The sequence below is a fragment of the Melospiza georgiana genome, chromosome 11, assembly GCF_028018845.1.
Source record: "Melospiza georgiana isolate bMelGeo1 chromosome 11, bMelGeo1.pri, whole genome shotgun sequence".
NCBI lineage: Eukaryota > Metazoa > Chordata > Aves > Passeriformes > Passerellidae > Melospiza > Melospiza georgiana.
The window spans coordinates 479,686-506,430 of NC_080440.1; the positions used below are offsets into that span (position 1 = coordinate 479,686).

Below are 26,745 nucleotides of genomic sequence, written 5' to 3' on the forward strand. Positions count from 1 at the left end.
GTCAAGCCCAGAAGTTATTAGCTGATATTTTTAATTGTTTTCCCCTCCGCTTTTTTAACCAAAATGCAGCAAACACCTTACCACTTGAGAGCAGGTGTTGTGCTCCTTAGATCCTTCTTACAGCTCAGGTTTTACTTTTGTGGGATATATGTAATTCCAGTGGCAGTTATAGGACCTCCCTAGACACTGGTGAAGTTCTACTGCCTCAGCAGGAATGTCCAAGCAACTAAGATGGGAATGTATGATCTTTAAGTACCAAATTCCCTGTGAAAATGTTAGAAAAACGTCCCTACTCACCACATAGTTGGAATCTGGTTTAACTTTGCAGGTCCACACCCAGCTGCTCTGCTCTCCCACGGTGCCCAGACGTACCCCATCCCTTGTGAAGAGAGAAACCTGTCTGTCTGAACCTCCCAGCAAGAGATACTCTCCTTTTGTAAAGTAGCTGATGCAGCATGGGTCAAAATTGAGCACTCTGTCCTTCCCAATCTATAAGGGAAAATAAACCAAAAAACCCCAATAAAAAACGTTAACAAAAGGATCATTTCATCTTTTCTGAAAACATAAGTGCCATTGCTGACACCATTCATCTCCTCCATGCATGGACTTTCAATACCTAGAACCACTGGCTATATTAAGATTCCCAAAGATAGCTCTAAAATACATCCAAGAATCCCTCCAGTCCCAAACCATTCTGCTCAGAACACAACAAGTCACAAAACCCCTTTACCCAGCTGAAAAAACCCACAGAGATGTTCTCTACAAACCAGGGAACCATGTCACACAAGTCAGCAGAGTTGTAAGGGCTTTAATGGAAGAACTGTGAGACAGCAGCTGAGCTGCTATGTGAGAAGAGCTGAAGGAGGAATGGTTAAAAAAAAATAGATTCATAAAAGGCTGGGAAAACAGAAGACGTTTAATGAAATTAATAAAGCACCTGTATACAAGTATTTTGATTGAGGACAAAATAGAATCAAAAATACCCTGTGACTCTTGAATAAACTCTCTAAGGCATACCTGCTTGCCACTCAGGTGGTAAAAGGAAAGCTTCTGACCCCAGTCTGCCACAGCTAAAATGTCATTGCGTTCATCTCTGCCAGAAAAAAAGACAAACTAGTAATTCCACAGCAATTTAATTAACAAATCTCTTAGAGCAACAGAACCAAGTCACAGAATAGTAGAATTGTCTTCATGCTACTCTTTAAAAGTCACAAACTGAAAGGACAGCAGGTTGGCATTTAAACCTCTGGAAAACAGCTTGGGGACACAAAATCAAAACCAGTATCCTCTACAGGAATAACTCAAAGCTTGAGGGAGGGAACAGGGACACAACAAGAGCAAATGGCCTCAAGCTTTGCCAGGGAAGGTTTAGGCTGGGTATTGGGATAATTTCTTCCCTGAAAGGGCTGTCCATCAGGGGTGGAGGGATTTAAAAGCTGTGTGGATGTGGCACTTGGGGACAGGTGTTAGTGCTGGCTTTGGCACTGCTGTAGGAGTGGTTGGATTTGATGTCTCAAAGGGCTTTTTCAACCTAAACAATCCCATGTCTCCAATCTAAACTTGTTCCCAGGATCTCTATTCAGCTGAAGATTGGCAGCAAAGCCAAAACCCCAATATATAATCACTTAAAGAAGGTAACATATATGGGAATTAATCTGCTCCAGCAGGGATAGAAGTCAAGCCTTTCTGCAATCAATGAGCCAAGGATTATCTATTCAGAATGAAAAAAAAAGAAGGATGAAATTATTTACCTGGAAGGATTCCAACAAATTGACCATACTGGAGAGGAAGAGCCCCCTGGCCTCTCTATTTTCACCTTCTCATCACCATTTTTGTTCCTTATGCTGACAATGCCGTTGAACATCCCCAAAGCAAGGTACTGGCCATCATTTGTCCAGCTGAGAAAACACATACACACTGAAGAGTAAACTACTACAAACAAGCAGCAGGAAGGCAGGATGGTGAACAGCACACTCACACAGGAATGGTAGATTAAAATATATTTCTAAGAGGGAGTTCTGGGAGGTGGCTAGTAATCCTATGGTTTGTTTATGCATCTAAATCCACATTTATAGCAACAGCACTCTCTACATCAAGGACATTTTATCATATATAAAGAAGTAAAATAATCATTTAAAGCTTGCAATATTTGTAACATGCGCTAAGTCAGATACAGTTTGGGGATGGCAGTCTGGGAGCAGACCAAGATGCTTTAAAAGCCACATTTAGAACATGATCAGATGGAACTGTCTGGTGTAGGACAGGGGAGGCCTAGGGTCTATTCTGGCCTATTCTTCAGTCAGATTAATTACTTCAGTTATGAATCCTTACTTCAGATTCCCCACAAATATAATAACTTCTTCAACTGAAAACCCCAACAGTACAGGGAATGAACAACAAACAAACATTGCAATTATTTCTCCTGTAACTTCATTTTATTGTTGTGGCACAAGAGAGAAGAACAGATGGGACAGAACAGCTAAGACACCTGCTCAAGACCAGAATCTGTCTCTGATGCCTTCAAAAGGATTTGGTTATAAACAGGACCAAGCATAACCCAACACTTTGCTACTGAAAAAGAAGGAAGGAAAAGTAATTTTTTTTTAAAGCTTCTATCTTACTTGAAATGGTTTGTATTGAAACTAACTTAAATGACACAGATAACCCTTAAAACTTACCTACAGCAAGTAATCCTGCTGCTTGTTTTATGTTTAGAGACTGACTTCTGTTCTGGAGACCACAAGCCTCAATGAAAGAAAACAAAGAGCCAATGACAAGTAAGCATGTGCCAGAGTTCAGACTGGAAACTAATACTGTCAGAGAACTCAGCTGGGATTTCAGAGGCACCAAAGTCTTGTACACTGCAAGTGGACATTTAAATACATATTATTTGTTATTAAATGAGGAAAAAGAATCCATCTAAATAACAGAGGGTGTCTCTGCAAAAAACTCCAGTAACAGAGCAGCACATTTCATCCTGTGACCCCTCACTACTGTCCTTTCTCACTGAGTTTAAGTGGTTTAAATCAGTATCCAATGTCACTGAATGTTAGGTAGCTTTGTGTCCCATCTCTCCTGGAGTCACAGAGCTGTACCTATCTGTAGTTATCTAAGGTATCCAGCCGTAATGGCATTCACTGTCTTGATGGAAAAGTTCAAGGGAGAAGACATACCAAAATCCCCAGACGAGCAAGATGCCAACTGATGAGTGAGAGGATTGTAGGAAACGCACTGGATAGAGTCATTATGCCTAGAATGAAGTTACAGTCAGATTTCAATAAATCATTCTTAAATGTCCCTTTTCTGACTTTCAGCAAGTGAGCTGAAAGCTTTAGCAGATGCCAAAATAATTGGATTGGTTTATAGTACATCAAGTAAGTCTGCTATCACTGTAAAGTAATTAAGTAATAAACCTTGTAAAAACTATCTCCAAGTAGCAGGATTCACTGTATTTCATCAAGATTACAGCAACATTGAAAAATATGACTGAAGGCTGTAACCAAATCCTAAACCAAGCGCGCTTGTGCGGGCCCTGTGCAGCGACCAGCCAACTCCTGATAAATGTGCACTCAGGAGAACATGAAGCTGTTGCTTCAGAGGGCTCTCTGAAAACAGAGCCAAATTATTGAAATCTACCAGAAGTGACAAACCCATCTTCAATTTGATCTTTGAACCAGAATTATGGTTTATTATAGAAGACTGGGCATACTATGTTTAATTTTATTCTGACCTATTATGAGTTTCCCTAGTTCTCTGTCAGCCCTCTAAATGCACAGATTTCTTTGAACTCCCCACCTCCTTTTATGCCTTTAATTGCTTTCCTGTCTCACTCAGATACTTCAGCTGCTCTTTTCCTCCTCCCTCCCCTATCACCCATTTTCTCTGACCTTAGTGAACCTTCTCCCAAATCTAACAGCTCATGCTCTTTAATTGCAGCAGTGAATAATCAAAATCAGCTTCTGAGGCACAGAACTGAACAGCATCACTTACGTGTACTTCAGAATTCCTTCTAACTTTGAAGTCCAAATTATCACACTTTTATCAGCAGAGCCAGATGCGAAACGCTTGCCTAGGAATTAGAGATAAATTAAATCCCACACATACAAGAATCACTTTCACTCCAAATACTCAATCAAAGAGAGAGCAAGAAGTTCTTGAACTCGATAAGGCTCAAGTAATAAAGGGGCTGACACCGAGTCCTGGATGTGCTGGTGCTTTCCTGGGCACATGGAGTTCCAGTGGCTGTACTGCACCATTTCCATGGCCTTGCTAGTAACCAGTTCTTCCAGTGCTGTCCAGCCCCAGGCTGGAGATCGATGGGAAACAAGTTAAACTGGTGCAGTGTCACAGGAACTCCCATCACCCAAACAGCAGCAGCTGCAGGAAGGCCCCCAACCCACAGAGTGAGTCCCACTCAATGAGAGTTGTAGACCATGAGAGAACTGGAAGCAGAGTGCACTGAGCAGGTAACACATGAAGGATCAGGAAGCTCTGGGACAGAGGAAATACAGGAATAAAACTCAGAGGCAGATGAGTAGTAGAAACAGGAATCTCTGAGGTGAGCCTTCTCCTCACACTGCCCATGAATACACCCTTCACCAGTGCTAAGCCCAACACTAAAGTCAAAGAGGAGGAGCAGTGGCACCACAGTTCTTGGGCTCACAGGTGACCGTACAGGTACCTGTGCAGGTAGATCTGCACAGCAGATCACAGCCTCCACTGGACAGCAAACCCAGCACTTGTTAAAGAACAAACCCCAGCAGTCCCACGCTGTGACCAGAACAATGCCCACTTCCAACTTCCATGGGCAATCAACCACCAGTGGGAGAGATGCACTCTACAAACCAGGCTAACAGTGCCCCAGGGTGCTATTTACCATCTTTGGCATAAGCCACGCAGTACACAGTGTCTTTATGTCCCTTCAAAGGCTGAATTAGGGTTCCATCAGAAGTATCATATACCTGTTCAAATGGGGAGAAAAAACCAATCCAAATATACAAACAAAAGAACTTGCACAAAAAAACCCCTCCATTGAATCAGAGAACCACATTTGGGTGGGAAGGGACTTTAAAGCTCACTCACTTCATGCCCCCATGGGGCAGTGAAACCTTCAACTAAACCAGGTTGCTGCAAGCCCCATCCAACCTGGCGTAAACACCTCCAGTGTGAGGGCTGGGATATAAAATTACTGAAGGTCAGCAGATTATGCACTTCCTTTTGTGCCTGCTTTTTGGATTTCATATAGTTCATACAAGACAAAACATTCTCTAGCACAGACACAGCTTTCTGTAACTCGATATTCTTAGAAAGAAAGAAGTCAGTACTAGAAAATAACATGCACAAAGGACATTTTTCAACAGCTTGTTTGGCAGCTTGTTTTACATCTTATTGGCTTTTTATCTTTTATTTTTATATTTTACATCTTGCTGTTAAAACATCTCTCTACGCATTTTATGTTTAAGCATAATAAATTACTGCAAAGGAGCATCACTAAATACATGATTGCGTTAGCCCTGAAAACAACAGCTGTTGTCCTGCAATGCTGAACTCTACAACCCATCCATCCATCCCATCTGCCCCTTCCTGCAGCTCCTACACCTGCCCCACCTGGAAGCTTGGCAGGACCTGCGAGCAGCTGGTGCTGAGCTGCTCCTGCAGCAGCCCCAGGGACCCACAGACAGCTCGAGGTGAATGCTCCCACACCGGTCCTGTCACCCCAACGCCAGGACACGGGTCTGAGCCTCGGCCCTCGCCACAGAGATTTAAGGAGACTCGCACCAGCACGGCCCCTGCGCTGCGCCAGGACTAGGGGCGGGTTCACGGACCTCAAACCCCGGGCAGCGCACGGGAGCACGAGATGACACAAATAACTTAAATCCCATTACTTTTGGAAATAGAGCTTAAAACTTGGTGAGAAATATTTAAAAACTTCAAAACACTTTAGAATTGGCCTGCATTAATATGTATGTTACTGTGAGGCTGCACTAACAGAGATAAGGGGATTTCAGATAGGTTATATTCATAAGTTAATGTGAAAGAAATCATGCTCCTACAGCTGAAAAGGAGAGAGGACAAGGAGGTTTCCCTACCAGGAGCCTGTTTCCAGCAGCAATTATCAGCTGGGTCCCATCCGGCTTGAACGCGAGGTCGTAAATGCTGCGGGAAACAAACAAACAAACAAACAAACCAAGAACCGCGTGTCAGGAGACAGAAACTGACCAGAGGTGCCGCCCGGCCAGCCCTGCAGCGGCCCAGGGAGCGTGGCTGTGACTGCCCACGAACCCCGAGCGGCAGGAGCGCCCGGGCCCGACCCGCGCTGGGAGCCCCCCACGGCCCCGAGCAGCCGCCCGGAGCGGAACGGGCCGGCACGCCGGCTGTGCCCGGGCCGCTCACCACTGCTCGGCCCTGTCGCGCCAGGTGAGCGCGGCCCGCATGCCTCGGACCCCGCACGGCTCGGCACGGCTCGGCACCGCCCCGCGCCGCCCCTCCCGGCCGGGCCCGCTCCGCGCCGGGCGCCGCTTCTCCGGCCCCGCCGCTGCCACGGGCAACGCGCCTGCGCCCGCGGCCCCGGGTCCGCCACCCGCCAGGGGGCGCTGCCAGCGGCGCGGGGCCGCTCGCGCGGGGCGGGGCCGGGAGGGTCACGTGAGCGGCGCGCGGGAGATGGCGGCGCCGGGAGCGGCGGGCGGGTGAGGGCGGGGTGGGTCCGGCGCGCGGGGATCCGGCCCCAGGCCCGCCCCGCTGTCCCCGGGGCTCTGCCGGCAGCGGGACCTTACCCGGGCTCTTCTTCCCCTGCAGCCCCGGCGGCGGCAGTCGAGGCGCGGCGGCGGCGGCGGCGGCGGAACGGCCCGTCCCCAACCCCAGCCCCGTCCCCCGCGGGTGGCAGCGGGTGAGCAGCCGCAGGCGGGCGGGCAGGACGGCCGGGAGGATCGACGTGTACTTCATAAGGTGAGGCGGGGGCTGTCACTGAGATCCGTGTGGCCTTGCTTGGCAGGGCCACAGAAATCTGCCCAGGCGTCGCCCTCAAAAACTGGTCTTGTCCTTCGTTTTGGGGTTGTTTTCATATATTATTGAAGCAAAGAGCGGTAGAATGAGAAAGCCATTGCTAATTTCCTTTCCTTTCCTACTACAGCCCTGAAGGGAAGAAGCTGAGGTCAAAACGAGCACTTGTGGAGTATTTACAGAAAACTGGGGAGACAGCACTGAAAGCAGCAGATTTTGATTTTGCAGCTCCTCGAGGGAGCACATGCTCAGGATTGAAGGGATATGGCACAGGAGCTGCGAGGACTGACCTGGAAAAGGAGGATTGTCAGAGCAAAGTGCAGGAGCTCCATGCACAGAATGGTGCTGAGGTTGGAATTCAGAACATCCAGGCTAGGAGTGGACACCTGGAAGATGCTACATCTACTGTGGAAGGCACAGGTTTTGTAGTGGTAGGCACAAACCCAGAGGAGAACTTGAAAACCAGAAGAAAGAGGGCAGATGGGAGAAGCGTTCAAACTAGGAAACGTGAGGACTCAGAAAGGAGGAACCAAGGTGACGCCAAGAGCAAGAGGCAGAGAAGAGTCCCTAACACACGGGAGACCAAGTGTGCTCAGAACGAGAGGGGCCACAGGCAGACAGGCACGCATGGAGCTGACAGCCAGGGAGTGGGTGAAGCAGGTGCTGACCCTGGGGCTGCAGGGACAGTGCCTGGCTCACAGAGGGAGCTGGCTCACCTGCCAAAGGAGGGGCAGTGCTCCAGTGACACACCTGCTGCAGGGGCTGAGGAGAACCCCTCTGGGCTGGAGACAGGCCCAGTGGCCGATGCGGGGGCTCTGGGTGAGCAGAGTGTGCAGCCTGACGCCGAGGTGGATGCTGAGCCGTGGCACAGGACCAGCCCCGCAGCAGCCACAATGCCTCCAGGTGGGTGTGACAGCAGAGGGTGATGCCAGCCCTCACCTTCTGCCCAGGCCTCTCCTGGCTCATGAGGCCACGTGTTCTGCTTCAGGTCAAGCTGCTCTGACATCCAAATCTCATTTTTATCCAACAGCATTTAAATTAATGCAGACTTACTCAAAACTGAAACTTAGTGTGCCAAGCTCTTAAGCTGTACAGTGTCAGGCAATAATCTGAGGAGATTTAAGGTACATTTGTGTTCTGTACATGAGAAGAATTCCTCCTGTATCCATCACTGCATAAAGCACAGTTGGTGTGTGAAACATGACAACAAAATACTTGCTGCTTTTTCTTAATGCTGAAGTTTATTTCTTTACAGAAGAGTCTGTCCCACGAACACAAGTGGAGAGAAGGAAAACGAGTCCCTATTTTTCCAGTAAATACAGCAAAGAAGGTATTGTATTTAGGGAAATACATTTTTTTATGGGGAAGGGATCGGATAGCTCAGGATCAAGTGATGATGTGGAAAACTCCTTGCAGCTTGACACTGGCTGCAGCTGTGCCAAGTGGGACAGTCCCCTGCTGCCGTGCAAAGGCCGTGTGGGAGCTGCTGTGGCTCCCTCTATGCACAGTGCCTCCACAGTAATGCTTCAGAGGTGGTCTTCTTTTTTTTTTCATTAAATAGGTAAAGCCATCCTTTGCTGTCTAATAAACATTCCTGTGTTGGCCCTGTATAGCCCTCAGCCCACCCAGAAGGAAGGCCCTCAGAAAATGGACTCCTCCACGTTCTCCTTTCAATCTTATCCAGGAAACACTCTTCCATGATCCATGGAAGCTTCTCATTGCCACCATATTTCTCAACAAAACTTCAGGTAAGCAGAGTAGCAGGAGTAGGTGTGTAGATGTTGGGAGGTGTTACAGGGCTGAAACAGCTGCCAGTTTTAATGGTGTTAATGAAATAACTGATTTCTTTTAACTTGTGTCACTGTGCAATAGTAATCCTTAGTAGGTACCTTACCTTGGAAGCGCTCACTTGAGAAAGCATATGGATAGTGCAGAAGGAGAGCCCCATCCCAGGCTCCTGCTCACAGGATTCTTTCACCAGGGAAAATGGCCATTCCAGTGCTCTGGGAGTTCCTGAGGAGGTATCCTTCTCCTGAGGTAGCCAGGGCTGCAGACTGGAAAGAAATGTCAGAGCTGCTCAAACCTCTGGGCCTCTATGAACTCAGAGCCAAAACCATCATCAGGTTCTCAGGTGGGTTTTCCTGACAGCTGGAACCATCTTGGTTATGCTGGCGAAAGACAAACAGCTTTGATGCAGACGCTGCTCTGGGGATTGGGTGTGTTGGTGTCTGTTTTGTGCAGCATTTGGGATCATTGGTGTCACACAGGCAAAGCTGCTGATCCCGGTGTGACCTGGGAGGGAAACGCCAGGCACGGTGTGTTCTGCAGGAGACCAGAAACTGGTTGGAGTGGGAGAGACCCAAGCGCCCGCAGCACTGCTGCTGTGTTTGAGCACTGTCACAGGGTGGCTCTGCTCAGGGCTGCTCTGGTGACCTGCAGAAGGCCCTTCCAGCTGGGATTTTTCTGATTCTGTACTCAGAACCTGCCGAGGAGAATTTTGTTCAGATGAGAGAGATTATGATTAAAACTCCAGTGGTGGTTTGTTGAAAAATAGTTTAATGTGGTATTCATATTCTCTGAACAGAGAATGTAAACACCACAGTTTAAGATTAACCTGTGGGGATTCACGGTCTGCGTGCACCAGGAAACACCTGAAACTTTTGGTTTTCATTTGAAATGTGCCGAAGTGAAGTCATGTAACAGTGGCACAGGGTGCTCCCGTGTGCAGGCGGTGAGGGCAGGTGTGTGTGTGCAGGTGCTGAGTGCTGTGCCCTGCCCCGCAGGTGAGTACCTGAGCAAGGCGTGGCGCTACCCGATCGAGCTGCACGGCATCGGCAAGTACGGCAACGACTCCTACAGGATCTTCTGTGTTAACGAGTGGAAGGAGGTGGGTGGCGCCCTTCGGGTCTCACTTGTGCCCACCGACCCCCTGGCACTGGAAAACCAACATTCACAACGTTGGAGTGATGAGATATTTTAAGGTGTTTTACTAAATATTTGACATTTTCCCTGTGTCTCAGGTGCAGCCACAGGACCACAAGTTGAACGTTTACCACACGTGGCTGTGGGAGAACCGAGAGAGGCTGAGCATCGACTGAGCTGAGCTGGGGCTGAACTGCCCCACCACCTCCCCTCGGGTGCCCTCACAGCTCTGGGTGTAAATATTAGTGTGATGTCATGGCTGGGGTCATTGCTATTTTTTAATAAACGTGTCCCTGTTTTGTAGTGCCTGTCTCTTCTTGCAGTGCAGCTCTGTGCCCGCAGCTGCCTCCCCGGGTTGGGGGCTCGCTGGGCACAGCCATCCAGTGCCCACCGTTACCTGCCCCGGGCCCGGAGCAGTCGGGCTCTGATCTCGGTGCTGCTGGACACGGGCTGAGGGGGAGAGCGTATGCAGGGAGCAGCCCGGGACGAGCAGACCCCGTTCCATGCCCGCTGCCCGGGCCTGGCCCGGCCCCCGGTGCCGCCGGAGCTAGTGGCGCCTTCCCAGTCTCATGCAGGGACGGGCCCCGTCTCGCTGCGGCAGGAGAGGGCCCGAGGCGGGTTCTGGCTCCCGGAGCCGGGGCCGCTCTCGGTCGCTCGGGCCGTGCCCCCGTTCTGGGCCTGCGGAGCCCGAGCGGGCCCGGCCGGCTCCGCCGCGCCGCCGGGTGGCGCTCGCCCGCCTGCCCGCACTGGCGGAAGCAGCTGGCGGGCACCGCCTGCGCTGTGACGCAGTCAGGTCCTGGCAGGCCCGTAGCAGGCGCGCTGTCCGTGGCGGTGGGCGGGAAGCACCGATTCTGGGCGCCCCCGCCGGACTGAACCTCCGTGCCCGGTGCCACCTCGCCGCGGCGGCGGACTGATCGCCGCGCCGCCCCGCCGGTGCCCGGTGCCCCGGGTGCGCGGCCGCAGCGCCACACGCCCCTGCCAGGACCGCCCGCCTGTCCCATAAGCGCTTGCGCGGGGCCCCTCCCTCTCTCGCCCGGCCCGCGGTGGACGCGCCATTGGCACCGGTGAGTCCCGGCCGCGCCATCCGGGGCCATCCGGGCCCCGGCGCTTCTGGCACGGACCGGTTTCCTCCCTTTCCCTTCCCCTCCGCCGCATCTTTTCCCCGTGGCGCGGAAGGCGGCTCCCGCGGGCCGGCACCGGTCCTTTGCCTGCGGAGGATGGGCGGCGCTGGGGGCCCACCCGCGCCCCTTCCCGGGCGGCGGGGCCGCCGCGGCCGCGCTCGGTCACCAGCCGGGCCGGGGCCTCCGGAGCGTGGGCGGGCGGAGCCGGGGGGTCTCGGTCGCTGTTGGTCTCCGCGGCGTGCGGCGCCGGGCTCCGGGCAGGAGCATCGAAGGGCCGCGGGGATAACACCGCGGCACCTCCCAGGATCGCATCTGGAGAGCTCCCAGTGCTCTGCCAGCTTCGGAGGCGGGAGGAAGAGCCCCAGCAGATGAAGACCCATTCCCTCACCGGCCCGCCCGTGGCCCCTGGGGGAAGGCAGTCTGCGACACGCGTGGCCCGGGGAGCTGCACCGCACCTGGGGCACGCCCCGCGCTCACCCCGCTCTGTCCCGCAGCCACCATGCCTGCCCTCAGGCCTCTCGTGAAGCCCAAGATCGTCAAGAAGAGAACCAAGAAGTTCATCCGGCACCAGTCTGACCGCTATGTCAAGATCAAGGTGAGGAGTTGCTGCAGCTTCCCCAGGACAGAGCTTTTGGGGTACCTTTGGTGTAGGTGGTGAAGGAAAGCCCAGCAGGATGGTGCCAAGCTGCAGCAGCTGGGCAGGGAGTGTGGGGGCCGGTGTAGGCTGTGGTCAGGGTGGTCTCGTTTTGTAACTGCATTTTCTGCATTTGTGCAGCGCAACTGGCGCAAACCCAGAGGCATCGACAACAGAGTGCGCCGGCGCTTCAAGGGACAGATCCTGATGCCCAACATCGGCTATGGCAGCAATAAGAAGACAAAACACATGCTGCCCACAGGCTTCAGAAAGTTCCTGGTCCACAACGTAAAAGAGCTGGAAGTGCTGATGATGAGCAACAAGTGAGTGTGTGGGGGCTGTACTCCTGCCTGGGAGGGGTGGCATGGTCACGGGAAACGAGGAAAATCATTGCTTTGAGAGCATAGATGCCATCACTGTTCCCTCAGTGAATGGCTGCTGGAGGGTAGGGGCACAGAGGGGCCTTGGAGCTGGCAATCTCATCCCCTTGGCAAAAATACACAACGGTGGCAAGCAGGGCTGTGCCACATCACTGGTAACCACAGACAGAACTGGAGCTCTGGGTCAGACCTGGGCACAAGTCTGTTCCAGTGCTTGTTTTTGCTACAAAGTAGTAAGAACCGTAATTAACAATGGCCTTTGGCTGAGTCATTCACAGGAAAAGCTGAGCTTTTCTGCAGGGGAGCTCCTGCTTCAGGCCAGTGAGGGGTGGGAGTCATGGTTCAGTGCCCGTGCAGTGATGCCCCCGAGCCCAGCTGTGCCTGAGTACTGCTGGCAGGACAGCTCCAGTGCTGTCCCATGGTGGCCTGGCTCCAGAGGGCTCTGCCTCAGCTCGGGGTGCTGCTGGAGCCAAGGCCAACGCTGTGTGTCTCCAACAGGTCGTACTGTGCAGAGATTGCCCACAATGTGTCCTCGAAGAACAGGAAGGTGATCGTGGAGAGAGCCGCACAGCTCGCCATCAAGATCACCAACCCCAACGCCAGACTGCGCAGCGAGGAGAACGAGTAGCAGCCTCTGCAGCACAGGTGTATTTAATAAAGCCTCAGTCCAACTTGGGTTCTGTTTTGCATGGGCACAGGAGGGGCAGCAGCCTGTGTTTGGCTCCAGGGCTCTGCTGTCACGAGCACTCGAGGAGCAGTGTCATGGTGATGGTCAGTGAACTCAGGGTACGCAGCTTTAAAGTGTATTTTATTTTCTATAGCACCCGGACAACACATGTCCTTTCACACAGCACTATAAACACTATTCACATCAACCACTCTGTCAAAAGAGAAAAAAAAAGCACAGAGCAGTTCATGGCGAGAGCAATGTGTCATGATTGCCTCATCCTCTAGTTGGCTGTTAGAACCTTTGTCTCTTAAGGCATTTTCTCTTGCACAAAGCAGGATTTGAGCACAGCAGCCGCTATGGGCTGTGTGCTTGCACCCCTGGCTCCTGCCTGCCACCTCTGAGCCCTGTGACTGACACTGACCAGCAGATCCCTGTGGCTGGTAACACCAACACCAAGGTGCTCCAAGGGGAGAGAGAAGCCAGTGTTAGTGCAAAGCAAAGCTTTAAGCAGGGTTTGTCACTGAAATAGTCAGTAATCATCTCTCAGGGAAGATGGCTGAGGTATTTTGCAGTCAAAACCATAAATATGAAAGCCAAGCAACAAAGCTTCATTTGCCCAAATGTCAAACTGGAGCCCCAGGAGGAGGGTGGGGGTGTTGGGTAACCCCCCTGCCCTGTGCAGCCTCAGCAGCTTGGCAGGTGCAAGTCTTCTTTCCCAAAAGGCCTGTGGGATGAACTCATTACTACATGGCTTCCAGTTTTTAGCCATGTTTTTTAGTTAAACACTATAAATACATTCTTGGGCAATTTAAGGTAGAAAGTGCATGTGCAGTTATTAAAAACCTTTGTAACTGCAGTAAGGAGTATTTGAGGAAACAATTTCCATTGTTCATGGAACCACAACTGTGACTGCTTTGTGCACCCCTTAAAACTTCCTGAAAAAACGGGAATATTAATCTTCCAGCCCCTCCCCTTTGTGAGGCTGTATTCCCTGATCTCAGGTCTCATTCCAATTCTCTGAGGTGTCCGATAGGAAGGCAGCTGGATCAGGCCAGTCACATCCAGCTGTCAAATTTAACACACCGTCCCCAGTTTCTCCTGGGGCTGCCCGGGGACTTGGACTTGGCTGTGGCAGAAGAGCAGCCCAGTGGCATTTGCTGTTCCCCACCCAGCTGGTGTCTGGCTGAGGTATCCCAAGGCAGGAGGGTGGTGGGGATAAACATCTTAGCTCATGTCCATTGACTCTGAGGTGGGGAGGGAAGCAGAATCTTTCTGGATGCTCTCAAAAAGTGATGCCATTTCAGGAGTGGATCTGATCTGGGATGAAAACTCAGCCATTGCTGGGCTTTTCTCCACCTCGGGGATGGTCAGGAGAGCAGCCACTGCCCGCATGGCTGAGCGCTTCAGCTCATCCTGCTTCTCAAACTCCTGCTTCACCGAACCAGCTTTCACCTGCAAATCCAAAGCCCCGTTTTCAGCTGGCATTTAGAAAAGCCCATACAGGCACAGAACCAACACAGCAGCAAAGGCCAGCAGAGAATTTTCCAGCTGGGGAAGTGAGGGAAGCGGGTGGCTCAGCAGCACTGAGGGAAAAGGCCAGGAGCAGGGGCAGCTTTGGGCAGGACCCACACCGATCCTGCTCTTACCTTTGTGGAGCAGGTTGCCCGGAGGGGCTCGATGAGCCGCTCGAGCCGCTGCAGCACAGCGTTGGGGCAGAGCACCGAGAGCCGCGCCAGCATGATGAACGTCAGCATCTGGCCAGGAGGGGAGACAACGTGTTGGTGCTCTGGGGCACCCAGCTCTGCTGGCAGGCTCGGCTGTACCTCTGCACTTGTGCAAGGGGCTCTGCTAAGAGCTGCAAGCGCACCCTGGCAGCCAGGGGCTGGAGCTGCAGCTGGCCCAGGTGTGTGCAGTGCTGCAGGTGTCTGTAAAGGCTGACAGCCCTGGGGACGCTGCACCACGGGGCTCTGGGGATACACAGCCCGACTGCAGCCCAGACCCCACACAGAACATGACTGCCAGGGCACAGCACCTACCCGAATGTCATAGTGATCTTTCAGCCCATCCTCCACGTGGTTCAGGTAGTCATAGATGTCCAGCCGGTCCAGGCAGCTTTCCAGCAGGGTGTACATGCACTCAAAAGCAGCTTTCCTCACATCCAGGCCATCGTCCACTGTGTGCTTGAATGGCCCCATCTCTACCTGAAGCGAGACAAACAGTACAGCTGTCACCAAGGAGCAGAGAGCAGCAGCTCCATCGGGGCTTCGCAGGCTGCTGTGAGTCACCGCGTGCCCCCCGCCGAGCCCAGTTACCTCCCGGATGAGCTCCCTCCGCACTTTGGTTTCATTGTACAGGCTGGGGAGGACTGAGTTCAGTAAGTCCCGGATTAAAGAAGGCTTGTTGTGAGCAGCAGAATTAAACAGGGCTAAAGCCACACGGCGAACATTGAGGTCTGGATCTTGCAGAGTTTGTAAGAAGTCACCTGTGGGATAAGAGCACATCAGTCAGTCCTGCAGCCAACAGGCTGCAACATTTTTGCAGTAATTTAAAATATATTGGGATGTATTTCAAGGAGGCTGGTTATGAGAGCATTAATGGTAAAATAAGTAGCACAGTCTGTCAGAGCCATTTGAGATGCTTTCTCTCCCTCCATTTGGGATACAGTAAAGAAACATGACTACCCTGCATTTGGGCATAAAAACAAATGATGTGACTCTAGCTCCTCTACCCTAAAGTCAAATCAGAAGCTTTGTTATTCAAGGAAGTTGTGGGGGATTTTTGTTGCTTAGATCCCATCTGTTCAAACTTCTCTGAAACAGAAGGGCCAGTTTTATACAGCAAATGCTTTTGTGGGGTCCCTGGACATCAGACACTCCTCGTGTAGGTTATACTTCTGAAGATCCTTTTTGTGAGGTGCTGGAATTCTGAGTTTACATGCAGAAAGAACTTAAGCATTCTAAAAAACAACGGAACAAGCCCAAGAGCAATGCATCAGTGCAGTTAGCAAGGACTCATTGCTGTTTAATCCCAAAAGCTGAGAAACACTGATAAACACTAACTGGACTAGATGAGGTTCACACAGGAATGAAAAATCCCTGAGCTGCTAACAACACCCAACCTCCCATGCCCCCAGCTCACACCCCAGTCCAAACCAGCCTACCTATGCAGCCTTTCAGGAGAGCATCAATAGGCTGAGGCTGGTCTGTAATCGTGAACTTGATGGCAGTAACCACCGTGCTCCGGGCATGTGGGGAGCCTGCAACGAAGAGGGGAAAAAAACCAGTGAAAAATAAAGATAGAAAATCACTGCTGTAACTCTGTAATACATATTCTGTCCTTGATCCTGTTATACATGTGTTATGAGTAGAGGATTCTTCTTATCAACTCTGTATTTGAATCTGCTCCTGCACAATTGCCTTGTGTAGTCCCTGTTCTCTGCATCTTCCTGGTCTTGTGCGGACCAGTGCTCCTCTGACCCTCCTTGCAGAGAGATCCATCTTGTTATTTGCTCTCCTTTCAACTGGCCTTGCTCCCTGTTGTAGCCACAAGCAGCATACAAAATGAATTCCCATCAGAAGGCAGCATTTCCCTGCTCTGGTCATTGCCCTACCTGCTGACAGCTGTTTCCTCAGCCGGGGCAGCAGCTCAGCGGGGTTCACCAAAGTCAGCTTCCCCAGGCATTCCGCCACCACGTTGCGTGTCCCCTCCTCCGTGCACTCACAGTGCTTGAAGAGCAGAGCCCAGATATCCTCCACGTAAGGCGTGAGGCTGTCAGCTGGGGAGCAGCTGATGACTTCCTTCAGGGAGTGCAGCAGCAGGTACTGTCGCTTGGGCTGGCTTCCAATCTCCTTCAGCATGAAGGGCAGGTACTCCTTCAGATTGCCAACGCTGACGTTCCCCAGTGCGTAGGAGGCGGCGGATTTCACCTCCTCGCTGGGGGAAGAGAACGCTTCCAGGATGACAGTTCTGAGCTCCCTCTGAGCACTGAGGTTCGTGGTGCGGCCCACCTCTGCCAGGAAGAGGAAAGCCAGCACTTGAACAGCAGGGCCGGACTTGGGACTTTTCACATCCTGGACAAACTGGTTCACTGTCGCAGGGGCTTCCTTAGGGCAGGCTGAGGACAGGGCTGCCACACACTTTGCGATGGAGTGATACGCCTGCTTGTGCAACGTCAGCGAGGCCCCGGCCGAGCCCGAGGAGTAAACGGGTGCTGTCAGCTGCTTCACCAGCTCCGGGTAACCCATGGCAGCCGTCTTCGTCAGGACCAGTGCCTGGAAGAAGTCAATGATGGCGTTCAGGGCCCCTCCTTGAAGCAAAGGCGAGTGGACAAGCTGAAAGATTTCAGCAAGGACAGAGCCACTGATCTTGGAGATACAGGATGGATAAACCTTGGCCAAAGTCGTGAGGAACATGATGGTCACCTGGGACACGTGCATGTCATTCTCGGTTATTAAGACGGGGAGCTCTGTTAGCACAGCCTCAATCATGGCAGGCTTGAGGCTGTCACTGTAGTTCTTCACCAGGATGTCCAGAGCATTCAGAGTGCTTAGTTTCAAGGCACGTTGATTCTTTCTCAAGAAGGAAGCTAGAATGGGGAGACCTTCTCCTATGATGGGTCTCAAATCTATTTTAAGTGGAGAACTAGCAATTAAGGTTAATGCTTTGACTGTTGTCAGTCTGGTGATTTCATTTTTGAGCCTCTCCAGAAATATCTTCAGGGTTGGCTGGAGGTCAGTGCTTAAGTGGTCTCCCAAGTTGTAAATGATTTGTCCCATGCAGGAGATGGCACGCTCCTTCACCTCCTGGTCAATGTCAGCTGCCTTCAGCCGCTTCAGAATACCAGGGAAAAGGTCCTTCACATAGGGCTTGGCATCAAAGGTGTAAGCTTTGTCCAAAGGCCTGATAACTTTCACAAGCTGCTGAGTTACCAGCAGAGCTTCTGACGTGATCTTGTAAAAGGGGTCTCCAATACAGGTGACAACAGAAGGCAGCAGAGCTTTGACATGAGGGTGAAATACCTCTGGCTGGTGGTTGCAGAGAAGGACGTGGAGGAAGGACAGTGTGTCAATCCGCATGTTGGAGGAGCTGGATTTATCCGCCAAGGAGAAAACAATACCTGTGCAGAAGAAAATATGATGATGTCATATTTTTCCCAAAGAAGGAGGTTCATGGATCCAGCAAGGGACAATCACAGGAGACTTTTCTCATATTCACTATACAATCACACCAAAAACAAGGCAGGAGCCTTCCAGCACTGGGATGCTTCATAAGCCCACCAGCCAGAGAGCTCAGAGAGAAATGTGGTGGTGCAAATTAAAGAATCAGTCAATATAAAGAATTTTTTAAAATGCCACTGCATTTTGCAAAAGGAAGTGGGATTTGTATTTCTGATCTCAGTGTGGTAACAGCACAATTCCAGCTGCTTTCAGAGGAGGCTGGAATAGGCCCTCCCAAAAGCATCTTCCACAGTCAGGGGACTGTGGAAATGAACTTGACATTTTTATCCTGGCTTTCAGTGCAGAGGCCAGAATTAATCTGGGAGCTGTTCAGCACATCAGCACAGAGCAGAACTTCATGTGTTTGTCCTAATGCTGAGCAGAATAACTCACAGAAGTAAAACTGGAACACACAGGCAAGAAGGACCCGTGTTCAGAATGGATTTTACCAGCCCTGCTGCTTCACCCCAGATGACAGACAAGCTTACCAGGGATAAGTGCAGGTATGTGATCTGTCAGGCAGCCGGGAAGAACACTGGCCAATTCTGTCAGAAGGCTGAAACAACCTTGTCTTGATTTTATGCTCTTTTCTTTGAGCTGCTTGTGCAAGGCCTTGATGATGTTTGGAACCTGCAGTTTGGAGAAGCAAATGAAAAGGAGACACCTCAGTTGCCCCAGCTGCTCTCAGAGGCTCACTCTGGTACATTTCTACCACAGTTTATTGAGTTTCCTGAGCAACAGCTGTAGTAAGGTACCAGCCAGACACTTCACCCAGAAGCCACCCTGCCTCAGCTGCACACATGCCAGGGCTGGTGGAGGAGCAGCGCTGGCTGTAATCCCACGTTCCTGTGCTGTGCCAGCCCGGGAATGGCAGGAGACACACAGTAAACAGCCAGCCCTCTCTGGATCTGGGGCCCTCTAGATGCCTGACCCAGGGCTCCTTCAGCTAGCCACATTCCCAAGGTACCTACTTCTCATTGCTTTGTGATTTAGCCCAGCCACCACCTGCTCACACACCTGGTTCTGAAGCATTGTCAAGGGAACATCATCCTTGCCAGAGGCACCCGAAGAGTGCAGCCAGCTCTGGGTAGGCAGTGTTTGCTTCAGCAAGGAGATGTAAGCATTGAAGATGTCAGCTTTGACATTCTCCTCCCTCTCTTTGAACCTGCTTATCAAGGCTGGGGAGAGAGTTCTGTAGAAGTCCTGCAGGAGGTCGTGCCTGCTGCTGACAATGGCCTCCAGGCACTTGGCCGCAGCCCTGCGCACCTTCCAGCTGATGTCGTCATCGTCACTGTACTCGTCGTCGCTTTCTAGAAACAGCACAAGGGGAAACAAGTGCAATCATGAGAAAACTGGAGCTAAAGGAGCACTGGATCCTCAGAGCTGCCCTCTCCAGGAGGAGAAAGCAGGAAGGGGAGAAATGTTAACCGCGTGTTCTGCTGAGCACAGCCATCCTCACAAGCAGGCACCTTGCTCTTCATCCTCCCCATTTTCAGTTTCCATCATCTCTTCCTCTTCCTCCTCATTATCATAGTTGTAGTTTGGGTCAAAGGTAATGTACTTCAAACATAGTCCCATCACACTTGAGATGTGAGGGTCCATTTCCTTTGGGCACCTATCACAAATGAAAATTTTAAGTTAGTAGGAGACTAAGCTGTTTTAAATATCCAAATAATATTAATCTCAAAATGATCACAAAGTGCTTCACAGACCATTTTGATAATATGAGTTAAACCGAAGATGTTCCTTCCTGCTGTACATGAAGCAAGGAACATCTTTGCTTCATGCACAGCAGGGAGGAACATCTCCTATGGGGAGGATGCATTAATTTTTTAATGACAAATAAATAAATCAATTGCCTTCACCCTGTTGGGAGGACTGAGTTAAAACCAGAAAATTTGGCGAGGAGGGAATAGCTTTACTCAAAGTAACCTTGCTACCGGGAAGGCTAAAGATGTCAGTGTGGGAAAACTCAATTTATTATACCTAATGTTGTTAATCCTCTGTCTACTTTCAGAAGTACAAGTCCTGTGGAGAGATAATACACTCTCACAGACATGCAGGAAGCCTTTTGTTAGAGTGAGGCAGGCAGCAAGCCCCCCTGCCCTTCTCTTAGCTGGGATAACTAAGCCAAACACCAAACAGAGCCTGTGTCCCCATGTGTCTCTGTCACCCAGTATAATTAGCAAGATAATGAAATAAACCTACTGTTGGCATTTCAGCTGTGGTTTGATGGTGGCCCTGGGTTACCTGTATGTGTCAATGCACACACACAGATCCTGGTTGAATCCTCCCTTCCTTGGGAGAACACCTCAACAGCACTATACAATCACACCAAAGGAGCCCATACTCCTTTTCCAAGAAGTAATTTTTGACCAAACAACAGGAGAGCTGCAGCTCAGCAGTTCTCCTGCCCAACCCCCTTGCTGCCTCCAGCTCCCTCCAGGCACCATGAGCGAGGCAGTTCCCTCTGGCTAAGGAACACCTCAAGGACAAGGAAAACTCCCACTCCCACTCCTGCAAAATCAATACAGAAGGACAGCCTCACATGCTGAGGTAAAGCAGGTCATGATTCCAGTCCAAACTGCATGTGCAGAAGAGATTTCATATGTGAACTGTCTTCCCAACAGGAATACCTGCAGGAAGGCCCTCCTTCGAGGATGCTGAACGTATGGATATCTACACCAGGAGGACACAGATGCCCTGGATGGTGCAGAGGCATTCCCCAAGGGCACACACCTTCTCACAAAGGACTCAAAGGCCTGGAAACAGTACTCTCGCAGCTCGTCGTCATCCACGTTACAGTACTGAACTATCAGAGGAATTATCTTCTCCAGGTGTTCTCCTGGGAAAGACAAAGCAAACAGCAGTGAAAATCCATTCCAGCCTTCACTCACCTGGGCAGCTGAGAACTCAGCCAGCTGCCACTTCCTTCCTGTGCCTGGTAGAGCATTCCTGCCCCAGACCTCATGGGCAAGGAGCCAGCAGCCCACCAAGACCAGCTGTGCTGGTTTTCAGCAGCCAATCCCTGCTCCCTGTCTGCAGCCCCTTCTTGGCATTTTCACTTACAGGAAGGGCTGTCATTAGAGATCTCTTAGAATCTAATCTCAACTCTGGCAGGTCTTTTACACAAGTAATACAATATGTTGCCATCCCCTATGTAATTTAAAAGGGGGTGAATCCACTGACCTGGTTCACAGAGGTGTTAATTCAAACCAGGCAAGAGCTGGAAGACCTTGAGGGGAAGACCATAGTCACTAGCAAAGGGCAGCCAAAGAGATACTCTGGTGTCTCCTTTCCAAGTGACGATCAGAAAACCAGACCAGAGCCACAGAGAGGATCACAACCAGAAGCCATTAATACATTAAGAACAATGAGCACTCTTCTTTTACCACTAAGAGGAGCTGCTATAAAATGCATGTACATTTCCCAGCATCATTTCAAGGTGCCCATCCTACCTATGCGGTGCCCAGCCTGCCTGCTGATGCCAGCCACACACTGAATGTATGTCCTGGTGGTAGATGTGGACTCGTTCCTCTTCAGCTCTGCCAGCAGATGCTCTGTAAGCTCTGAGAAGATGCTTCCACTGCAGGTCAAGACCAGGTGCCCCAAGGCAATGATGGCCCGTTTACGAACTGCCAGCCTGGGGCTCGTCAGCTGGGGCAGCAGGCAGGTCAGGATGTTGGAATGGAATGAGTACAGTGTTCCTCCCAACCTGCAACGAACAGAACAGGGAACAAGGTGAAAGTCAAAGGCTCAGAAAAAATCCCTCTTGGCAGCAACAAATCTGAAAATCCTTCAGCTCTGGAGACTTCATGCATGTTGTGGGGAGGGGGAGGAGAAGGATGGGCTTGTCATTTTGGTCTGAACACTGACTTGGTCTGTAAAACACAGGGAGAGGCAATTTGTCTCCATCGTGGAGGAGTTTTTGACTGTGTCCTTCTGGATGACCCAAGGGTGTGCTAATAATTTCCTGCATGCAGATGACACATGACACTGTCACTCTGACTTATGCAACAAGAAGCAGCCAGAAAAAAAAAAGCTTATGTGATGGGCTCATAGGGCTAAAATAAACCTCCCTGCCTCCCTCATCCTTCCACATTTGTGTGAGCTAAGCTTCTGTGTGATCCATCACCAGAGGCACTGCCATTCCCAAGCACAGAAAGGCTTGGCATGTTATCTCTCATCCCTGCTGGGGACCTGCTCTACTCAGATATTCCCTAGGAGCAGCCAACCAAATCCTGTGTTTTTAAGTCCCAGTAATAGGATTAGAGAAATAAAGAAGTCAAAAGCAGACACATCCCTGCAGCCCCTTTCTATGCACAGCTGCCAGAAGGAAATCCTCTGGTACCTGCTCAGCATATCTGACAGGATGTCAAGAGCTTCCAACTGCACGGACACATCCTCCTGCTTGCCAATGGCTCCTGTCAGCTGGGCTGTGATCTTTTTGCACACATTTGCTGTCATGGTGGAACCTGCAAGAGAGATATTTTTCCCTGCTGTCAGTTAACACTTTTGGCTGCTAGGATCCATTCAATTCCTGGTACGCTGAAAAAAGAAATCACCACTGGGAGATCTAATCAGGACAGATTCATGAGATGGCTGCAGAGGAAAATCCTGTTGCTGGGAGCCTCAGGTATCCCCTGAAAAGCTGATGCATTTTTGGCATACACAGTTCCAAATACAGCTCAAGTTTTCATTTAATTCTGCCTTTCATCCCATTGATACCTCAGCTCTACTGTCCCTCCCTGATTTCACAGACTGTCCTCTGGCAGGAGAGTAAAGAATCAGTAACTTCCAGGCTCTGGACTCTACATTTTCCCCCGTTTACCAAAGGCTGGGAGTCCCCGTGGCTCAGTGACAAATGGGGACAGGCAGTGTACCTGTGGCAGCTGGTGGCAGCTCAGCAATGACTGTTTTGAGGCCGATGCTGGAGATATCTCTTAGCTGCTCCTTGTCTGACAGCATGTTGGTGCAGAGCGTGTCCACGATGGTCTCCACCTGGTACTCCTTCACTTTGCCCACCAGCGGGCCCAGGCTGCGGGACGAGAAGCCAGTCAGCATGAAGGGCCCAATCCAAGTGTCCATGTCCTTCAAACTGTCACACTGCTCCTTCTTAAAGATCCTGGCCACCTATCTGGGAATGACTATTCAGCTCTAAGCACCTCCTTAGGCACGGGAAGGAAATTTTCCTGGTTCCAGTTTGAGGCCTCCTCATTATCACACTCTGGATGGATCAGAGATTGCAATGAGATGGACTTACTGCAGATACCACCAGAGATAAAGAAGTTGAGAAGCTGGTCCTCTGCTCAGTGCCCAACTGTTTTGCTTTAAAACCCAGAATAAACCAACCCAAACCAAGCAGAGAGAGGAGCAGGGCCAAAAGAAGTCAGGACAGTGGGAATCAGAAGGAAAGGGCCAAAGATAACAGGGAAAGAACAGGGATAGAAGCAGCACATGGTTGAAAAGAAGGGAATACGAACAGGATCCACAGCAGGAAAAAAGAGAGGAACCCAAAGTTGTCTTTAAATGGCCCACCTTTCTGGAGCCCTGGGGTGAACTGAGCCATTCAATGGCATTTCTAGACTGAACACGCCCACTTAGCCATGCTGGGGAAAGAGATGGGAAAGAACATGTCAGCAGCAGGATCCCTTTATCAGAGGACTCACTAATAGAAGAACCTGCTACTTTTGCTCACGTGGATTAAAAAAAATATGGGAATGGTCAAAGGCAAAGCAACAGCACAGGCTGCACTCAGAGTCAAGTCAGGGAAAAATCCAAGTGCATTATAATGTTCAGTTAAAAGTCCCTTGAAGAGAAGGATTTGGCCTGAAATTAAAGCCCATAAGGGCTGCACATGTTTAGTACCATTGCTATGAAAGACAGTTCCATGGAGAAATTCAGCACTGGATTTCAAAGCCTGAGAGAGGTCAAGAGGTTGATGAGCAAAATTTTTAAGTGTGCTTTTCCCTGAAGAAATAAAATCCTAGGGCTCCAACTTCCACGTGGTTAGGTTTATAACAGGAACACTGAAGTACTTCCAAAATCATCTCTTGCTGCTACAAAGGTATCTGTGTGTGCTCAGCCCTTGTGAGTGTCTACGCCAGGAGAAAGTGCAGTGCCTGCAACAGAGGGCAAAGTCCCTTGCAGAGGAGGTTTGAGGGACGTGTCAAGGGCCAGGCTCTGCTCTCACATTCTCTGCAGTCTGTGATGGCTTTATTAGTGCCTGGGAACATGGCTATTACTGTCTAGGCTCTTACCATTTGACAGCAAGGTTCTGTACTTCCCCATTTTTGTCCTCCAGCAATTTCAAAAGCATTTTCACAACTTTTTTCTCACTGTCTTCATCTAGTTTTATTGAGTCTTTCTGCAGTTCCATCATCAGGTCATTGGTGGCCATAAACCTGAAAGGACACAGGGAGAAAGTGGATTGGCTGATATGCAGACACAAATGCATCACCTTTGCATCATCTGGGCAGAATCTGGCAACTGGTGCTTGTATAAAAACACACTGCCAAAGAGTAATTTACAACACTGTCCTAAGAAAAAGGAAAATTAATATATCACAAGTAGATAACTACCTAACAGGGATCAGGTAAACAAAAACTTTAAAAGCAGCTCTCAGCATGTGTATTTTTTTCTCAGTGACCAAATGAAGATGGTTAACTATGCCAGAAAAAAATCATGATGGCTTTTTTCACCAAATTTTCACCTGGCCTAGGAAAAGCAGTCTGGGGTCTAAGAATTCACCTGGCTCTGTTCTTTCTGGCTAACTTAGCACTGATAGTATGACCCCAGACATGGACAAGTCCTTTCACTTTCAAAAATGAAAAAATAATGACTCCACACAAACTACACCTCAGAAGTGTACTAGGCTATATTTAGATTGCTGTGAGTAAAACCAATTGAGTATTTATCACTCCAGATTAGAAAGAAAAACAAAGACCCAACTGACAGTCAGTTTTCTAACAGAATGGATATTGAGAAATTCTGGAAAGTATTTATTTTCCCAGGAGCAGGAAAGCAAAAGGTGCTGGTATAGGAGTCTGAGGTTCTAAGAAATCTCAGTGTGGCTGTCATGTGTTAGCTGCTTTCCAATGTTAGCCCTGCACAGAATGGATGTCTGACAGGAACCACGAAGTCCTCTCTCGTTACAAAATGACAGCTCCTTTTAAAATTAGGCTCTGATGTCACTCATTCAGCACACCAGAGCTCTCATGTACAGGTCATCATTTGAGGCTTCAATCTGCCAGCCCATTCCTGAGCAGCAATGAGGTCCATCTGGAATGGGGGAGTGCTGCGGTGTTCCCCAGCCAGCCCAAAATCCAGAGTGATCAAACAGCAGTAACGTGCCCTAAGATGTTAACATGCAATCTATTTCTGATTCCGCCAGAGCTCCTCAGCTGCACTCCGCAGTTCAGCGTCTGTGCCGAACCAGCATGACCAATTATGGCCACGGGCTGAACAGAGCCTTCCACGGCAGCGCATCCCGCTCTGGCCTGGCTGCCATCCCGCCCCACATCCCGCTCTGGCCTCGCTGCCATCCCGCCCCAGGACCCGCTCTGGCCTGGCTGCCATCCTGCCCCAGGACTTGCTCTGGCCTCGCTGCCATCCCGCCCCAGGATCTCAGGATCTCACCAGCACATCCATCTGTGAGGGGAACAAGAACAATCTGGCCCTATAACGGGTCATGCTTGGCCATGTGCTGGGAGGAAGTGGCCCTGCAGTACCTCTGGGACATGACATGCCTGGCATCGGGCACATCTCCTTTGGAGTGTTAACTGTAAATTCTTTGAACAAACTGCACAACTGCTCCATCACTGACTTCTTTATAAAGTACCTATTTTAACATCTGAGAACATCAGCACCTTCTACAAAAACCAACCTACTTTTAGGCTATTACTAACCCCTCTCTTAGACCTCAAAATGCCGAGTCTGGCCCAAACATTACCTTCCAGGATGATACTCAGAGAACAATATACTAAGGAGTGAAATCTTTCATACATGTCAGTTTTAATTACTTTTTGACAGACTGCCTTACATATCAAGCCATCCGTCTAACCCTAAAAAGATGCCAACTTTTCTGCTGACATAAAGAAATAAAAGCATCTCAGTCCTGTTAGGAAGGCACATTCTCCCATCACACAGAAAAAGTTTTCCAAGCAGCCTGAGCAGAGCCAGTATGTGCAGCATCCATCACCCAGGGACACGGGGGTCTACTCACCCCTTTTAATGCACTGACTATCTCACAAATTATCAAAACAAACTAGAAGCATGTCTGCTACGATGTTCTTTATTCATAAAAGAAATAACAACTTGGAGTCCAGCTGCCCAGACTTATTCCACCTTCCACTTTCATCAGGCACCAATCTAGGCAAGGGAGGGGAGCTCCTCTAGCTTCTCTACACGGCCCCTTAGTTAGGACACAGTCGGCTAGACACCCTGTAAATACAACTTACAGTCGGCTAGACACCCTGTAAATACAACTGATGCAAATCTCAGGTGCCCTGCGCACCCGCCCCTGGCGCGGCAGGACCCCTCTCCGGCAGCCCCCTCCTCCAGGGCCCCGTTCGCAGGTGGCTGCCGCCCGCAGGGCCCGTCCCGTGCTGCCACACCTGAAGTCCTTGTCGGTGGAGGTCATCTTCTCCAGCAGGCTGGAGATGTGGTAGGAGACGCTGGCCATGGCGGAGGGCTCTGCGGGGCCCGGGGCCGCCGCCCGCTCCGTGCCGTGCCGGGCGGCCCCAAGGCGGCGGGAGGAGCCGGGCCGGACGGCTCTGGGGGCCGATGAAGGCTGCGTCCGGGT

General features: G+C 50.5%; 4 protein-coding genes and 1 non-coding gene across 10 annotated transcripts in view; 3 read left to right on the forward strand and 2 right to left on the reverse strand.

Moving 5' to 3' along the window:
* Positions 1–6,476, reverse strand: part of IFT122 (intraflagellar transport 122) — a 29,994-nt gene extending 23,518 nt beyond the window's left edge. For 3 of the 4 annotated variants that reach the window (XM_058031830.1, XM_058031829.1, XM_058031832.1), the window contains exons 1-9: positions 6,394–6,476; positions 6,090–6,156; positions 4,877–4,961; positions 3,991–4,069; positions 3,174–3,250; positions 2,679–2,745; positions 1,752–1,898; positions 1,018–1,093; positions 298–489 (exon numbers count right to left, since the gene is read on the reverse strand). In XM_058031830.1, coding sequence (XP_057887813.1) covers positions 298–489; positions 1,018–1,093; positions 1,752–1,898; positions 2,679–2,745; positions 3,174–3,250; positions 3,991–4,069; positions 4,877–4,961; positions 6,090–6,156; positions 6,394–6,434 — 831 coding nt within the window. In that variant the 5' untranslated portion in view covers positions 6,435–6,476. The remainder of the gene's footprint in view (positions 1–297; positions 490–1,017; positions 1,094–1,751; positions 1,899–2,678; positions 2,746–3,173; positions 3,251–3,990; positions 4,070–4,876; positions 4,962–6,089; positions 6,157–6,393) is intronic. The other variant, XM_058031833.1, reaches the window with a different exon arrangement.
* A 184-nt stretch (positions 6,477–6,660) lies between these two features.
* On the forward strand, positions 6,661–10,224 carry MBD4 (methyl-CpG binding domain 4, DNA glycosylase). Its single transcript, XM_058032204.1, has 8 exons — positions 6,661–6,686; positions 6,796–6,945; positions 7,130–7,902; positions 8,255–8,329; positions 8,613–8,747; positions 8,981–9,130; positions 9,783–9,886; positions 10,020–10,224. Exons 1-8 carry the CDS (start codon positions 6,661–6,663, stop codon positions 10,095–10,097), a joined length of 1,491 nt encoding a protein of 496 aa, XP_057888187.1. The 3' UTR covers positions 10,098–10,224.
* Positions 10,225–10,877: 653 nt separating this feature from the next.
* On the forward strand, positions 10,878–12,727 carry RPL32 (ribosomal protein L32). Its single transcript, XM_058031671.1, has 4 exons — positions 10,878–10,985; positions 11,537–11,637; positions 11,818–11,999; positions 12,555–12,727. The coding sequence occupies exons 2-4, from the start codon at positions 11,542–11,544 to the stop codon at positions 12,682–12,684; spliced, it is 408 nt and encodes a 135-aa protein (XP_057887654.1). The 5' UTR covers positions 10,878–10,985; positions 11,537–11,541; the 3' UTR covers positions 12,685–12,727.
* LOC131088340 (small nucleolar RNA SNORA7) lies at positions 11,337–11,473 on the forward strand. The gene has a single exon (XR_009115087.1). It is a non-coding gene; the product is annotated as a small nucleolar RNA SNORA7 (small nucleolar RNA).
* Positions 12,728–12,843: 116 nt separating the features above from the next.
* On the reverse strand, positions 12,844–26,695 carry LOC131087943 (cullin-associated NEDD8-dissociated protein 1-like). 3 transcript variants are annotated; one of them, XM_058031660.1, is made up of 15 exons: positions 26,558–26,695; positions 24,203–24,346; positions 22,826–22,980; positions 22,294–22,417; positions 21,401–21,657; positions 20,682–20,787; positions 19,412–19,557; positions 18,960–19,252; positions 18,431–18,572; positions 16,337–17,842; positions 15,887–15,982; positions 15,039–15,208; positions 14,763–14,927; positions 14,373–14,480; positions 12,844–14,178 (listed from the first exon to the last, which is right to left on the reverse strand). In XM_058031660.1, the coding sequence occupies exons 1-15, from the start codon at positions 26,623–26,625 to the stop codon at positions 13,951–13,953; spliced, it is 3,708 nt and encodes a 1,235-aa protein (XP_057887643.1). In that variant the 5' UTR covers positions 26,626–26,695; the 3' UTR covers positions 12,844–13,950. The 3 variants fall into 3 exon arrangements, with proteins under 3 accessions (XP_057887643.1, XP_057887645.1, XP_057887646.1); XM_058031662.1 differs by lacking the exon at positions 14,373–14,480; XM_058031663.1 differs by lacking the exons at positions 24,203–24,346; positions 26,558–26,695 and adding an exon at positions 23,481–23,552.
* Between the last annotated feature and the right edge of the window lie 50 nt (positions 26,696–26,745).